The sequence below is a fragment of the Canis aureus genome, chromosome 21, assembly GCF_053574225.1.
Source record: "Canis aureus isolate CA01 chromosome 21, VMU_Caureus_v.1.0, whole genome shotgun sequence".
In the NCBI taxonomy this organism is placed as follows: domain Eukaryota; kingdom Metazoa; phylum Chordata; class Mammalia; order Carnivora; family Canidae; genus Canis; species Canis aureus.
Genome location: NC_135631.1, coordinates 9109477 through 9123444, shown reverse-complemented (window position 1 = coordinate 9123444; position 13968 = coordinate 9109477). Strand labels below are relative to the sequence as shown.

Here is a 13968-nt window from a genome sequence, read left to right as displayed (position 1 = left end):
CTGGACCAGCAGCCATGATCCTTGGTACGTACCCAGCGGAGGTAAGAATGTATATCCACACCAAAAACCTGCACAGCTTTATCTAGAATTGTCCAATGTCAGAAGCAACCAAGAAGTCCTTCAGGAGGTGGGTGGGCAAATAAACGGTGGTGCATCCAGACAACGGGATATTATGCAGCACTGAAAAGGAACAAGCTCTGGAGCCACGAGAGGTCACGGAGGAACCATAAATGCACATCAGTGGGTGAGAGAAGCCAGTGTCAGAAGGCCGCACACCATGACCCCACCTCTAGAACATTCTAGAAAAGGCAGAACTAGGGACATAGGATGGAGATCAGGGGTCATCAGGGTTTGGGGGTGAGGGATGAATAGGGGGAGCTCACAGGGCTTTAGGGCAGGGACCCCATTCCATGTGACACCGTGGTGCTGGACACACATCATCACGCGTGCATCTGAACCCATAGCACGTTCACCACCAAGAGTGACCTCTTATATCAAATATAGACTTTAGTCAATAATGATGTATAGGAACGCCTGGGCGGCTCAGTGGTTGAGCAGCTGCCTTCGGCTCAGGTCATGATCCTGGGGTCCTGGGATCGAGTCCTGCATCAGGTTCCCCACGGAGAGCCTGCTTCTCCCTCTGCCTGTGTCTCTGCCTCTCTCTCCATCTCTCATGAATAAATAAACAAAGTCTTTTAAAAATGATATATAATTTCTTTTTAAGAAACAGTTGCTCTTGAGCCTGAGGGGGAGCTATATCCTGGCTGGCCGCCCTGGGCCAGTGGTTCTGCGTGTCTGAATGTCCCATCCATGCCTGTAACATGAGCACCAACGCCTCCTTGGCAAAGTGGAGAACTAAACATGTACCCCGGGGTCCACAGGCCGGGTGACAATGGGAATCAGGGCAGGGAATGGTCTGAATGACAACTTATGTCAAAAAGAAGAGGTTCTGTCTCTGCTGTCCCCTTCACTGTAAAGGCTTCCTCGGCTCTGAGAATGACCCACATTCACACTACCGGAACCCCAAACCACAGAGGCCTCCCCCCACCTGTTTTCCCAAACCGCCTGCAGCCCTGCTCACCCTCCCTGCCAGACCAGCTCAGCTCTCTCGACCTCATCTCCCACCCCAGCCCCTCTGGCCCATTACTCTATGAAGACACCAGGCCGCTGGGCCTTTGCAACGGCTGTTCCCTCTCCCTAGAACTCCTCCCCCAGTTAATCCTCATAGCTCGTGCCCATCACCTGTCAGGCTCAGACGTCACCTGCTGGGGGGCTGGAGGGAGCCCGTGGGGCACAGCCTGCTTTAAGCAGTCGCCCCCTGCCCTCTGCCCTGGCACAGCGGCTCGGGTGATGCTACGATCTCTGCTGTGGCTCACTTAACACGTTTCGCCACATCACCTCCCACCATAGAGGCAGCTCCTACTAGCGGAGACCGACTGTGCCCCTCTCTTTCATTCTCTGCCGTGGCTCTGGTGCCCCGAGAAGCATGTAGCCCGCTGAAGGCACTTGGAATATTTGCCAAACTAGTACCTGGGCCTGGGTGGCCTTGGGAGCCCCTCACCAATACCTGCCTCCCCCACCCAGCAGCCTCAGCACACTTTTAAAAATTGCCACAACTGCTGTCACCTGAGGGGCCCCCACTGCCTACAGATAAAATCCAACCTTTGACCCCAGCCCGTAGCCCCAGGAAGGTCCAGAAAACCAAAGGAAAAGGAGAGGGAGTGGGGAAGCCCGGCAGGAACGCTCCAAAAGACACTCTTAGATGAAATAATGTCTCAAGCATGGGCGAGCCCAACACCCAGTGGCAGGCCAGGCCAGCCAAGGGCCCCGGTGCCAAAAGAGACCCCCAAGCAACCCCCTCGCCCCACTCTCCCACCTCATGCAGACTCTCCCACCTCCCGCACTCCCACCTCAGATACACTCACCTTGCCTCCCTCACGACCTTTGTGCCCCCTTGGCCTCCAGACTCTGTTCCACCTGTGCACGCGGGGCCCTCTCCTCCTGCACGCCCTCCCCCTTCCCCCCAGCCCACCGCTGCCCGGGTTGGCCCGTTCCCAGGCTCTACCTGTCTGGCTTCCAGATTAAAGGCTCTACATCCTGTCTTCCTAGCCTGGTCTGCAAGAAGCTGCCGTGTGGCAAGAGCCTAGCATTTGTTCAGTTAGTGTTTGGGGGAGCCTACATCATCTGAGCCCCTGATGAGTACTGCATGCTTACCGTGTGCGCCAGGCACAGCGCTCCACGCTTCATGTGTGTGTGAGCTCACACCTCCCTCCTGCAGCCCTGGGTGCCTGGCTCCCCTCCCCACCTGCCTTCCCAGGCACAGGCTAGTGCAATGCAGCCGGTCCCCAGTCCCTCAGCCCCACCAAGTCAGTGACCACCCTCCAGCAGCTTGCTCCATGCCTCAGTTTCATCCTCAGACAAATAGGGACCATGACAGGGCTGAACTGTGCTCAGCACTTGCCATTAGGGCCCCAATACTGGTTGTGCTGGCTGTGGCTGTAGTGCTAGCATTGTGGTTATCAGCAGCAGCATGGATGCCCAGGGGCATGCCGGCTACCAGCCTGCTCCCTGGTGCTCCAGGCTCAGGCACGGCCTGGGGGTCCAGAGAGGAGAGGGCTCGTTCTGACAGTGGGGCGTATGCTCATGCTTTCTTATCAGGAGCCCAGATAAGAGAGTTTGGGGTCATCAGATGTTACTGTGTCCATAGCATCCTCATATGAGAATCATAGGGCACCAAAGGTAAGAAACTGAGGCCCAGGGAAAGAAGGACTTGCCTTGGGCCACATGCACCCAGGGTCCCACCAGCAACTCCACATTCAGCGCTCTTCCCTGTGGAGGGCAATCTCTGGGTATCTGCTACCAGGACGGACCATCTCTAGAAATGATGCCACCGTCCCATCTGCAGGCAGCCCTTGCCCCGCTTTGGGGAAAACCACCCTTGGGTGACACCTGGAAGGGACATGTAGGCTGCACCCCTGGGTCACATGCCAGAGCTGTGTGCAGAGCAGGGCAGAGGCCTCAGGGGCCGTGGTGCTGGGGGCCCATGAGGTGTCCCTCCCCTGCCAGATTCCATCATGGGTAATGGCTTGTAATTCAGGGAGACTTTGCCAGGTGCTGGGCGTGGCGGACCCCCACTCACACCTCAGCTGCATGATCCTCCCTTCCCACCAGGCTGTGGTCACACGGGTGTGGGGTGGGGAAGGCGCCCTCTCCACAGGAGAGGCTTGAAGCCTGCTGTCAGGTCTATGCAGCCCTAATGCCCAGGTTGTACTCACGCTGGAGGGGGCAGGGCCCCCCTCTCTGACTGCGGGGGCATTTTTCAGTGACCTGTGAGACCCCATCTCCCTCCTCCAGGCCCTTCTAGGCACTTGGAAGCTGAGTGCGTTCCAAGTGTGGATGCGTCTTCAGAATCCAGGGCTGAGCCCAGCCCGGGGCCCTGAGCCGTGGGAGATGTGAGCAGGGGTGTCTACAGCCCCTAAACGGTTAACTTAAATGCACCACCAGTTCCCCCGCTTCTCCTGGCCCAAGGCAGCCGCACGAATCCGGCTAGCCCGTCAGTTTGTGCTACTTCACGTCATCCTTTCCATTGTAAGCCATAATTTTCAGAGGTTTATAGGTCAGCTATAAAAAAATAAAATAAAATAAGCCTCCTCTTTTCGACTGAAAGGGAGTACTTTGAAAGCCAAAGGCTGGTGGGTGCACGCGGGTGGATGCGACCTCGAGTTCCTCCACGGGGGCAGCGGCGGCGGATGCGGCAGGAGCCCACCCCTCCCCACCTGGCCCCTGGCGCCTCCCTTCCCCCCTTCCCCCCTCGCAGGCCTTTGGGCTGCCCCTCCCCCCCCACCGTGGGCGCGAACAGGCCAGGAACCCCTGAGGGGGGGAGGGGTCTTCTGGTCCCACCCTGGTGGACCCAAGCCCACGAAGCTGGGGACCCTGGAGCCCTTGGGGCCCGAAGAATTGAAAGCTCTGGTCCCCAGGCGCCGGCGCCGCAGTAGTCAGCAAGGGGGATGGGCGTTGGCCCATCAGACCTCACCCCCACCCCGCAAGTGCCCACCTGAGCCCCATGCGGGCTCAGCCCAGGGCGGCTGGAGAGTGGGTAGCTTCCCTGCAGCCGGGGAAGCCGTGAGCCGACCCCCAAGTCTCGACGCACAGCGCCCCCCGCACGAGAGGGGGCGGAGGGGGCGGGGGAGGGCTGGCAGAGCGAGGGCGGGGCCGCTCATCCCTAAGTTAGGGGCCTGCAGCAGGTGGTGGGAGGCCTGCCCTATCGGGAGAAAGTCCCTGTGGCTTTGGGGCCGATGGCCTAGCAAGTGTTTGGGCTACCCCCTGTGTCCGCTGTCCTATCTCCCTAACTTCTGGGGGAGCCAGAGAAGGGAGCTGGAGGCAGTTCAAGCACACACGGAGCTGACTTGCAGCGTTTTTCGGCCTCTTTATTTAGAACCCGGCGGACGAGGGGCCGGGGCAGTGGTGCAGACGGCTCAGGAACCATTTTTAACAGATTTGTCTTCAAGTTTAAAATAATCATAATAATAAAAAGAGACAGCGAAAGCGCGAAGAGAACTAGCTAGATGGGCTTGTACGGCAGCTACAGCTTGTGAGCGACCCCCTCCCCCCAGAGTCCGCTATAAAAATAAATTTACATTTGTCGATAACCAGATGCGGTGACGTGCCTTTGGCATAACCAATAACCGAGCTATCGCGTGGCAGAGCGGCCCACGCCTCGACATAAATAGAAAATATAAGTTAGTATAACTTTAAAAACTTTTTGTACAAATATACATGTTTTTTTTTTCTTTTTTCCTTTTTTTTTTCTTTTTTCATTTTTTTTTTTTTTTGCACTGAGTTTCAGCAGAGATTAAACATTTTATATAAATGACTCTTAAAGCTTTACACCTTGGGACCAGTGTACTCCTCGTGCAGAATACATTTAGATATAAAAGACGTTATTAATACATTGCACAGTTTTTTTTTTTTTTAAATTTTAAACACGAAACCGAACGCTGCTCGGTGGCAGCTGCCGCCGGTTGCTGCTACATGGACGGTCCCAGCCGAGGCCCCGCGCTCCTGTCCTGTCCGCTGCCCAGCGGGCTCCCTCAGGGCTCTTTGCGCGCGAGGCTGCGGGAGAGAGGCGCGGTGAGCACAGCAGACCCCGGGCCCCGCGGGGCCAGCCCTCCCCGCCCGGCCGCGGCGCGCGGCCCTACCCACCTCATCGCAGCCGCTTGCGCGGGGTCTGCTCCGCCGAGCCCACGGCCGGGGCGGCGCCAGGCGCGGCGCATCCCGCGGGCACCTCGTTCGACGCCTTGGCCTCGGGCGCGGGTCTCTTGCGCTTGGCGAAGAAATCTGCGGGCGACAGCGCGCGCAGCCGCTCAGGGCGGGGTCGGCCGGGGAACCGAGCGGGGCCGGGGTGGGGGCGCCGTCCCCGCCCGCGCCGAGGTCCGCGGCGGGTCAGCTTTGTTTACGTCGCCCGCGCAATGTGCTGTGTAAGCATTTCTCCTTGTCCCGCGGCCAAGCCCCCCGGGGCTGCCGCCGCGCTTAACCCCCTCGGCGCCGCGCCCGCCGCGCCCGCCGCGCCCGCCGCGCCCGCCGCGCCCCGGGCGGGGTTCCCGCGGCCCGAGCGCGGGTCGCGCGCCCGGGGGGCCCCGAGCCCGCGCTCCCCGGGCCCGCCCGCGCCCGCCGCGCCGCAGCGCAGCGCAGCCGCAGGGCGGGACGGGGTGCGGGCGCGGCCGCGCCCTGCGCGCCGCTGGCCCTTTAATGCCACGGGAGGAGGCGGGGACCGAGGGAGGCCCCCGAGGCCGGGGAGCCCGGCCGGCCGGACAAAGCAGGGCCGGGCCGGGCCGGGGCGGGGCCGCGCGGGACTCACCGGAGATGAGAGGCCCGGGCAGCTTCTTGATCGCGGCGCCTCCCGCGGCAGCGGTGGTGGCGACAGCGGCGGCGGCGGCAGGAGCGGCGGCGGCGGCGTTGGCGGCGGGGGCGGCGCCCCCGGCGGCGGCGGCGGTGCCCGGCGCGGGGCGCCCCGGGATCCCTGAGTGCAGCGGCTCGGCCAGGGGCTCCTGGCTGCGCGGCGGCGGCGGCGGCACCGCCTCCTGCTCATCGCTCTCCGGCGGCGCCGCGGCAGGGGCCGGGGCGGGGGCCACCGCCGGGCCGCCCGACGGCGGCGCCGGCGCCTCCCCGAGGCCGTCGAGGGGCTCCTCGGCGGGCGGCGCGGGGGGCGGGCTATCGCCTGCGCCCTCCGGGCGGGGCCGGGGCGCCAGGAGCAGGCGGCAGCGCCCCACCTGCACCGTCTCGCGGTAGAAGGCGGGCACGGAGTCGCTGTCCACCTCGGTCCACTGCAGGCGCCCGGGGCCCCGCAGCGGCACGTCCTGCTGGAAGTTGTAATCCCAGCGGCGCTGGTCCTCGGCGCTCAGCTCGGCCAGGCGGATCTGCAGCTCGCGGCTCAGCTCCTCGTGGTCCACCGGCCCGAAGAGGCTGCGGCAGGCGCTGGTGCGCGCGAACAGGGGAAAGGTGCGGCGGGCGACAAGGCGCTCCATTGCCACTGCGCTGCGGAGACACACGTCGAACCTGGCCCGGGGCGGCGCGCGCCCGGGCCGCGGGAGAGGAGAGGAGAGGAAGAGGAGGAGGAGGAGGAGGAGGAGAGGAGAGGAGGGCGGAGGCCGGGCGCAAGGGAGACCCCGCGCAGCCGGAGTCTGCATTGGCAAAGGGACGCGGCGGGAGGGCGGCGCGGCGGCTACCTGGCTGTCGGGCCTGGGCTGCTCCTGATCTCGCTCGCGGTGTCGTCCGGCCGGCGGCCGCGCCCCCTCGGTGCCTGTCCTCGCCCGCTCGGCTCGTCGGGGCCCGGCTGGCACCTACCGAGCGCAGAGCACTTGGCCTGTGGAACGCCCAGCCCTCGCGCGCCCCTTTATACGCGAGGGTCCCACCCCGCCCCCCCGCGCGAGGGCCCCGCCGAATTAGCATATGTAGTATTTTCAGTTTCGACAACACCGCGGCGATTGGCCGGGGCCGCTGTGCCCCCGCCCCGCTGGCGGCCCGGCCCCCGCGCGCCGCCCATTGGCAGCGCGCACACACCCACCCGGGGGCGGGGCGGGGCGCGCGGGCCGATTGGCGGGGCGCGGGGCAGCGAGCGGGGCGGGGCCCGAGTTAAAGGGCGCTGCGGGCGGTAACGTGACACCGCGGCGCCCCGCCCCCTCGCCCCATCCCCCCCCTGCCCGCCCCCCTCCGGCTCCTTTGTCTGCTGGCGGGGGCTGCGCGGCGGCGGCGGTGGTGGCGGTGGCGGCGGCGGGCGGCGGGGCGGGCGCCCCCTCGGCCGGCGCGCCCTCCTCGGCGCGGCGGGGCCCGGCGTCCGGCCAGCTCCGACTCGCCCCCCGGGGGCGCCCGCCCCGCCGCCCGCGCTCACCATTGGGCCTCCAGCGCCAGCTGACGGGCCTTGAACCCGCCGCGGGCGTCTCGTCCCCAGCGGGAGCGAGATGGGGTCTTCGGCTGCCCCCGCGCGGCCTGCCTGCGGCTCCCGGGGCTGCAGTCGCCGGCAGGGTTCCGCGCACCTGGAGCCCCAACACACCTGCTGGCCCTAAGGCCCTCGAACCGCTCTTTACCCCAAAGGGCGAAGTCTCAGACACCTTGGAGTGCGGGCCCTCAGTCCCTGGAGTCCTGAGGTCTTGGGGCCTGGCCAGCCCTGCCGGGGGATGGGCACCCACCCCTGCCGGGGGATGGGCACCCACCCCGGGCTATGTCCACCACCTCAGGGACCGGGTGCGAGACACCTCTCCCGCCTCCGCTTGGCCACTCCAGGCCTGGGCCACACAATGCCAGAGGTCGGACTATTCACACCAGCCGGAGGCTGTTGTTCTGGATGGGGTACTGGACAGGGCACTGGAGGCTTCTCCAGCCACGGTGGGCCTGGCTCTGCCTAGCCTAGGGCCTTGACTGGGTATCCTGGTCCTCTGGGGCCCCCCAGGTGGGAGGTAGGGGTGAGCGGTGGGCAGCCCTGCTCTAGCTGCTGTAGGAGCTGTACCTGTCTCACCATCCTGGAAGGCCAGCACCCCCTCACTGTGACTAATCAATATTGTTGGGAGAGAATGATGGGGCACGCAAGCCACGGGGCCCTACTCCGGCTGCCAGGGGAAGGGGGAGGGGAAGGACTGGCCAGGACCCAGACCCCTTCCCCCGACACGCGGGGCCTTGCTACAGCCCCAGGTCCTCCTCGGCGGCTCTCATCCCCACTGGGCCAGGTCATGGGAGATGGTAACTCTCTGCAGCTTTCCCTTTGGCCCAGCCTATTGTGGGGCAGGGAGCCTAGGAAATGCCTCCAACTCCTCACCCCCCCACCCCCCCACACACACACAAGCTAAGAGCAGCCCTGGAGGCCTGGGGGGTGGGGAGGGTCAGGCACCTGCTGGACAGTCCAGCAGAGTCCTGAGCTGTTAGCCTCTGTCCCTGATGAGCCCATGAGCCGAGTAAGAGAAATAAGGCTGACCCCACCCCAACCAGACTGCCTCCCCCACGGGGTCAGGTGGGTTCCAGGACTTCTTAGGGATGGGACGCTGTGAAAGTGTGCCAATGTGTCCTGGAGGAGGTATCCTGGGTGTGGGTGTGCCGAAGGTTGAAGTGAGGGGATGAGACAAACAGGAGTGGGCACTGGCATGGCGGGGCAGGGGGACAGGGCAGGGTGCTGGGCTCTTGATGACAGGACCACAGGCAATGGCTCACGGTTGGTTTTTATTCTGTTCTGTGCACTGGATTCCAAAGTTGCCACAGGGGTAGATGCTACAATTTTGTATCTTCAGGAGCTTAAAGAGGAGCTGATGAAGGTCCCCCAAGCTCTGTGGACTCCTTACACCAGCTGCTGTCACCCGGCCTGGGGCTGGAAGGAGGCAGGGCCTGGCTATGCCAGCCTCCCCAGTGCCCTAGCCCAGTGGTGACCACAAAATGTGGAACCAAGTGGCCCCCAGGATTTCCCGAGAGGTCTGGATACTCTGGCTCCAGCTGCCCAGGAGGGCAGGCTGGGGAAGCAGCCCACCCGCAGCCCAGATTCAGCCTCCAGGCTGGCTCTCTTCCTAGAGGAAGGAAGCCACCCCACTCCCAGCCCCCGCTCCAGACACTCAGGGGAGCCCGAGCTCTCTTCCCGAGCAGGGACTGGTGCTATGAACACCTGTCTGCCCTCAGCTCCCTAAGGGGAATGAGCAGGAGCTGACCCTGCCCTCCCCAAGCACTGTCCAGGGCGGAGGTGGGCTTAGAGGGCCATTGCCACTGCCTTTGGTGCCTGCCCTGACACCTCCGTGGGTGCTGGCCGAGTTTAGACAGGAGGGTCCCAGCACCCCTTCCCACCCCCACAGTGACAAAACTAACAGCGTGTGGCATTGAGTTCTGCCTCCAAGGCCTGGGAGTGGCAGACCCACACACCTCGTGTCACACAGTGCAGCAATAGTGGCTGCCATGAGCTGGGACCCAGGATGGCTCTCCTGAATCCCCTTGCTGGGCCTCACCTGTTGTGCAGAGAAAGGAGGGAGCACAGTGGGGAGGGAGCACTGACTCGCCATCCTCTTGATGCCTGGCTCTCTCTTTGCTTTCCCTCTAGGCTTTCTGCTCTGATTTCTCCAAAGGCCATGGGCACGCCTCCCCTCTTGGCCTCATTAGGGCCGGGAGGTGACCTACTCTGAGTTTGCGCCCCTGAATCTGGTTACGGATACCCACCGGCTTACTGAGTGACTGGTCCCGAGCCGGGAATGGGTCTGGAGGAGGATAGCCGAGGAGCTGGGGGCCGGGAGTCTGAGAGAAGGCCCAGGGCTCCAACCCAGGGGGCCCCCGAAGCAAGTGAACATCTGTCTGAGTACAGTAACCAAGCTCTACTTGTGTAATTAAAAATATATCCGAAGGAAAAAAGGAAACAAAAGGCATGATGTTTGTACTCTGTGTTGCTGCAAACGGTAGAACCTGAGATGGGGTGCTGGCCCCTGGGGACCAGCCAGGACAGGCTCCCGGGATGCCCCGGCACCCGACATCCTGCCTGCGTGGGAGTGGGGGAGCCCGCATGCAGGGTGAGGGGGTCAGAAACACTGGGCCCTCTGCTGGCTTCTCCAGTGTGCATCTCTGCCCTTCCTACCCCCGTCCAGCAGAGGAGCAACCCAGTAAAGGCACTGTGTTCCCCAAACCATTTCCTCTTCCTCTGAACGAACAGAACAAGACCACATTCCCAGCCCCTCCGCTGCTGGGGGGGCCACGGACACAAGCAAAAGCATGCTGCACCCCTTCCAGGCTGGGACCCAGCAAACCAGCCAAGCTATCCTTCTCCCTCTCATCCCTGCCCTGCCAGCTAGATGGAGGGGTGGGCAGGGGTCCAGGGAGGGACTCCTGGGGACAGCAGAAGCTGTGAATGACCACAGGGAGCTGAGCCAGCAGCCCCACCAGCTCTCTCTGCACACCCTCCTGACGGAGGGGAGTGAGAAAGAAACGTTTTTTGCATTTGAAGCCACCAGCCCTCAGGAGTCGTCTGTTACCGCAGCCACCCAACTCCCCCGTGTGGCACGGGCCTGCTCGGGGTGTCGTTTTCTGGATGAGGAGACAGGCCTGGGCAGATTGAAGAAGTTGGTGCAGCTCCAGTGGTTAAGGCAGCTAACCCCCTAACCCAAGCCCTGGCGGGGCCACTGCTCCTCACAGACTGCCCCACCCCCAGTGCTGAGGGAGTGGGCCCCTTCTGCACTCCAGGAAACTGAGGCACAGGGAGGTGGGGGGGGGGACACTCTTGCCCCAGCGAGTGGCAGAGCTGGGTGGGCCGGAAAAACGTCCTCGGCCACGTGCCGCTGCCTGGTGGCTGACTTCCCCACCGGGTATCCCCAGAGCTCCCTCCTCCTGGGGAGCCACATGGAGCTGCTTCTGGAAGCCCAGTAGGACAGTCTTCGTACTGGGGCCCGCCCCCCGCGTGCTCCCCGGGACCCTCCGAGGGGTGTCTGCCTGCAGCCCTCTGGGACTGTTTACCAGGTGGTGTCCCTCCACCCCCAGGAGTGCAGAGGGAGGTTACCCATGCTCACAGCACCAGCTACCCTGAGCCCCCCCTGCACCCGGGCTCAGCTCCTTGCCTCACTTAATCCTTCCAAGAACCCGTACAGGAAGGTGTTCTGATGCCTGTTTAGCAAGGGAGGAACCAGAGGCTCAGAGAGGTCGAGCAACCACTCAGCGCTGAGTGGCAGCAGATCCGGTGCCTTTCCCTGGCCCTGAGCCCCTCTCTGAGCATGAAAGCTGGAGAGGAAAGAAAGCAAGAGTCCCCCAAGGAGGGGAGGGAGCCGGAGCTGGGCATCCGTGGGGGCTGTGGCCCTGGCCTGGGAGGCAGACCCTTCAGGTGCCTCCCATCGGGGAGCTGCTGCCCAGCCCAGGCTGCCCTGTCCTATGTAGCTCTTGGCCTGTCCACCGCATACCCCACCCCCTGGCCGTGGGCAGGTCCAGCCCCGGGGGGCCCCAAGCCGCAGCACCCAGCAGTGGCCCTGGACAGGTCCAGCCAGACCCCTCGGGGAGGCTGCTGCCCCTCGGAGCGTCACCTTCTCCTCCGTAAGATGAGGCCTGGAGGCCCCGAGGAGTGTGGAGAGTTAGAGATTAACTAGCCAGCCTCCAGCGACAAGCAGCCAGCCCAGCTTGGAGCTGGGGCTGGCGGGGAGGGGGGGTTTCCTAGCACACTTGGCCCAGGGCCCAGCGCCGGCGCAGCAGCAGCAGCAGCAGCAGCAGCAGCAGCGGCAGCAGCGGCAGCAGCAGCGAGAACCTTCCTCCCCGCACTGACTTCCCGCGCTCCTCTCGCCCCGCCCCCAGCCCCCCCAGGACGGGCTGTTCTCGGGGCGGCTGCCAGGCACGTCCTCCGCAGGTGCCGGCCTCCCTCCGGTGACGCGTCCACAGGCCTCACGACGGGAATCCAAAGCTCGGATTACAGGGGCTGCCTTGTGCTCTGGTCCGGGCGGGCCGGGGGTCCTCACTCCCCGGGAATTAGCAGGAGGGGCCGGGCAGGCCCTGGGGGAGGCGCAGAGGGAGCAGGGAACAGCCCCGGACGTGCGAACTCCGCTGCCCAGTCCCCCACAACAGGCGGGGGGCCCCTTCCCCTCTGAGTCTCCAGCAGGAGGACCACCTCCTCCCAGCTTGTCCAGGACTGTTCTGGTTTCAGCACTGACCATCCCAGGAGGCCTGTGACCACTGGTTATCCTAAGCTGCAGACAGACCCTCCCAGGCTCTCCAGGGAGGGGGCAGCTATGCAGGAGGCTCTTAGGACACTTTGGCCAGCTCGGAGCCCCACCGGGCTTCCCTCCTCTGCACCACAGAACACAGACTGGGCAGGTCCCCGCAGCTCTGAGGCTCACCCTGCCAAGGAAAGAGCTGGGGAAATGAATGTGGGTGAGTGGATGCCCCTTCCTGGGTCTCATTCCACCGTGCCCCTGACTTCCTGCCCGGTCTCCTTGAGCTAGGGGGACCCCTGTGAGTCAGCCTCTCCTGTCCACAGGGGACACAGGGGATCCCAGCTCCCACCCTGCTTCCAACACACCCACACGGCCTTCCGAGAAGCTGGAGAGCCAGAGAGGAGACGGGAAGGCCTCCATCTGCACCCCCACCCCTCATGGGTTCAGAGCCCTGGCCCTGCAGTTATGAGGAACAGGAGCTGGGAGCCCACATCCCCACCAGGCCCCGGGGTGGGGTCTCCCTGGGCCTGTGCTGGACCGGGCAGTATGGGAGCTTCTTGCTCCCGCCACAGCCCCGAGCAGGCCCCAGAGCAAGTTGGCCACCATGGCCAGGGAAGGAGAGCCTTCCCCACTTCGTCATTCACCTTGGGTTCCCATTGCCCTTCCCCCAGCAGGGTTTCAAAGGTGCACCGTGGTTGGTGGGGACGGAGGCCAGGAGGTAGAAGCCGAGTCCTGGCCGGTCCTCCCGATGCCCTGCAGGCCACACAGAGTATGGGCTCAGCGGAAGAGGCGCCTGTCCCCTCCCTCCCTCGATGGCCCTGGCAGGGTTTGAGGGGCTGCTGAAGCCTCCCTCCGAGGTGACCGCCCCTGAGCCCCGAGGGCATCCAGCCTCAGGCCCTGAGGCCTAAAGCTGGACGCCTGCTGCCCCCTGGTGTCCATCACTGGCACTGCAGCCAGGCTCCCGCCCACCTGCCCGCAGGCAGGGAACCGGGAGAGCCCAGGGAGAGCCCGGGTCACCCCCAGCAGCCCTCAGCACCCCCCATTCATCCCTCACTTGGTGGGGAATTTGGGCAAGGGCCTTGCTCTCTGGGACTGTAAGTCTCCTCGAGTTTAAATGAGGAGGGGCTACCCAAGGTGGCCGGTCAAGGCTGTGCTGGGGGAAAGTCCCGTTTTCAAAAAAAAAACCCTCTTCCCTTGGTGTTTGGGGGAGGCTGTCACTCACACTTCTCTGGGAAAGAACACACGACTTTTCTCTTCTCTGGTGAGCAGGGGTCAGGGGGCCAGGGGCCCAGGAGCAGGGAGAGGAGGGGAGTGTCCACCAGGTAAAGACCCACAGTAAGGGCTGGCCCCTCTGGGCCCCTTCCCTTTCTTCCGCAGCCCCAGCCCCTCTTCCCCTTCCTGCGCTGTCCCCCCCCCCCCCATCGCCCCCTGCCTGCTGTCCCTCCATCAGTGCTGCTGGCCAAGGCCCCGGGCGGTGGAGAGCCCTGAGGCTGCCTGGGCCTCCTCGTTAGGCCTGCCCTTGCCTTTGGGCCCAGACGGCCGCCGGCCGACACTCAAGCATAGCACCGTCCATCGGTCACAAGAACAACCCGGCTCCAGCTGCTTCTCACAATGGTGCCCACCGAAGCGGTCACCCGAAGTCCAGCTCTGGGCATGGAGCCTGGCCCCTGCTGGGGGAGCAGCAGAGAGGAAAGCAGGCCTGATGAGAAGTGTGTGCCCCAGAGTCCCCCAGCTTCCCTCCACAGATGAACCTGAAGGGAACCCCATGGCCAGGAGGGAGGGCCTGGGTCTGGCTCCCGGCTGCCCACGGCCAGGTACAAAGCCTGAT

General features: G+C 64.1%; 1 protein-coding gene and 1 long non-coding RNA gene across 3 annotated transcripts; both read right to left on the bottom strand.

Annotated features, from left to right (window-relative positions):
• Nucleotides 1-4971: 4971 nt before the first annotated feature.
• Nucleotides 4972-6931, bottom strand: CDKN1C (cyclin dependent kinase inhibitor 1C). 2 transcript variants are annotated; one of them, XM_077862845.1, is made up of 4 exons: nt 6726-6931; nt 5858-6529; nt 5203-5337; nt 4972-5112 (listed from the first exon to the last, which is right to left on the bottom strand). In XM_077862845.1, the coding sequence occupies exons 2-3, from the start codon at nt 6522-6524 to the stop codon at nt 5204-5206; spliced, it is 801 nt and encodes a 266-aa protein (XP_077718971.1). In that variant the 5' UTR covers nt 6525-6529; nt 6726-6931; the 3' UTR covers nt 4972-5112; nt 5203. The 2 variants fall into 2 exon arrangements, with proteins under 2 accessions (XP_077718971.1, XP_077718972.1); XM_077862846.1 differs by having other exon boundaries at nt 5858-6534; nt 6726-6922.
• A 1756-nt stretch (nt 6932-8687) lies between these two features.
• Nucleotides 8688-13528, bottom strand: LOC144292487 (uncharacterized). Its single transcript, XR_013359867.1, has 2 exons — nt 12785-13528; nt 8688-12339 (listed from the first exon to the last, which is right to left on the bottom strand). It is a non-coding gene; the product is annotated as an uncharacterized LOC144292487 (long non-coding RNA).
• Between the last annotated feature and the right edge of the window lie 440 nt (nt 13529-13968).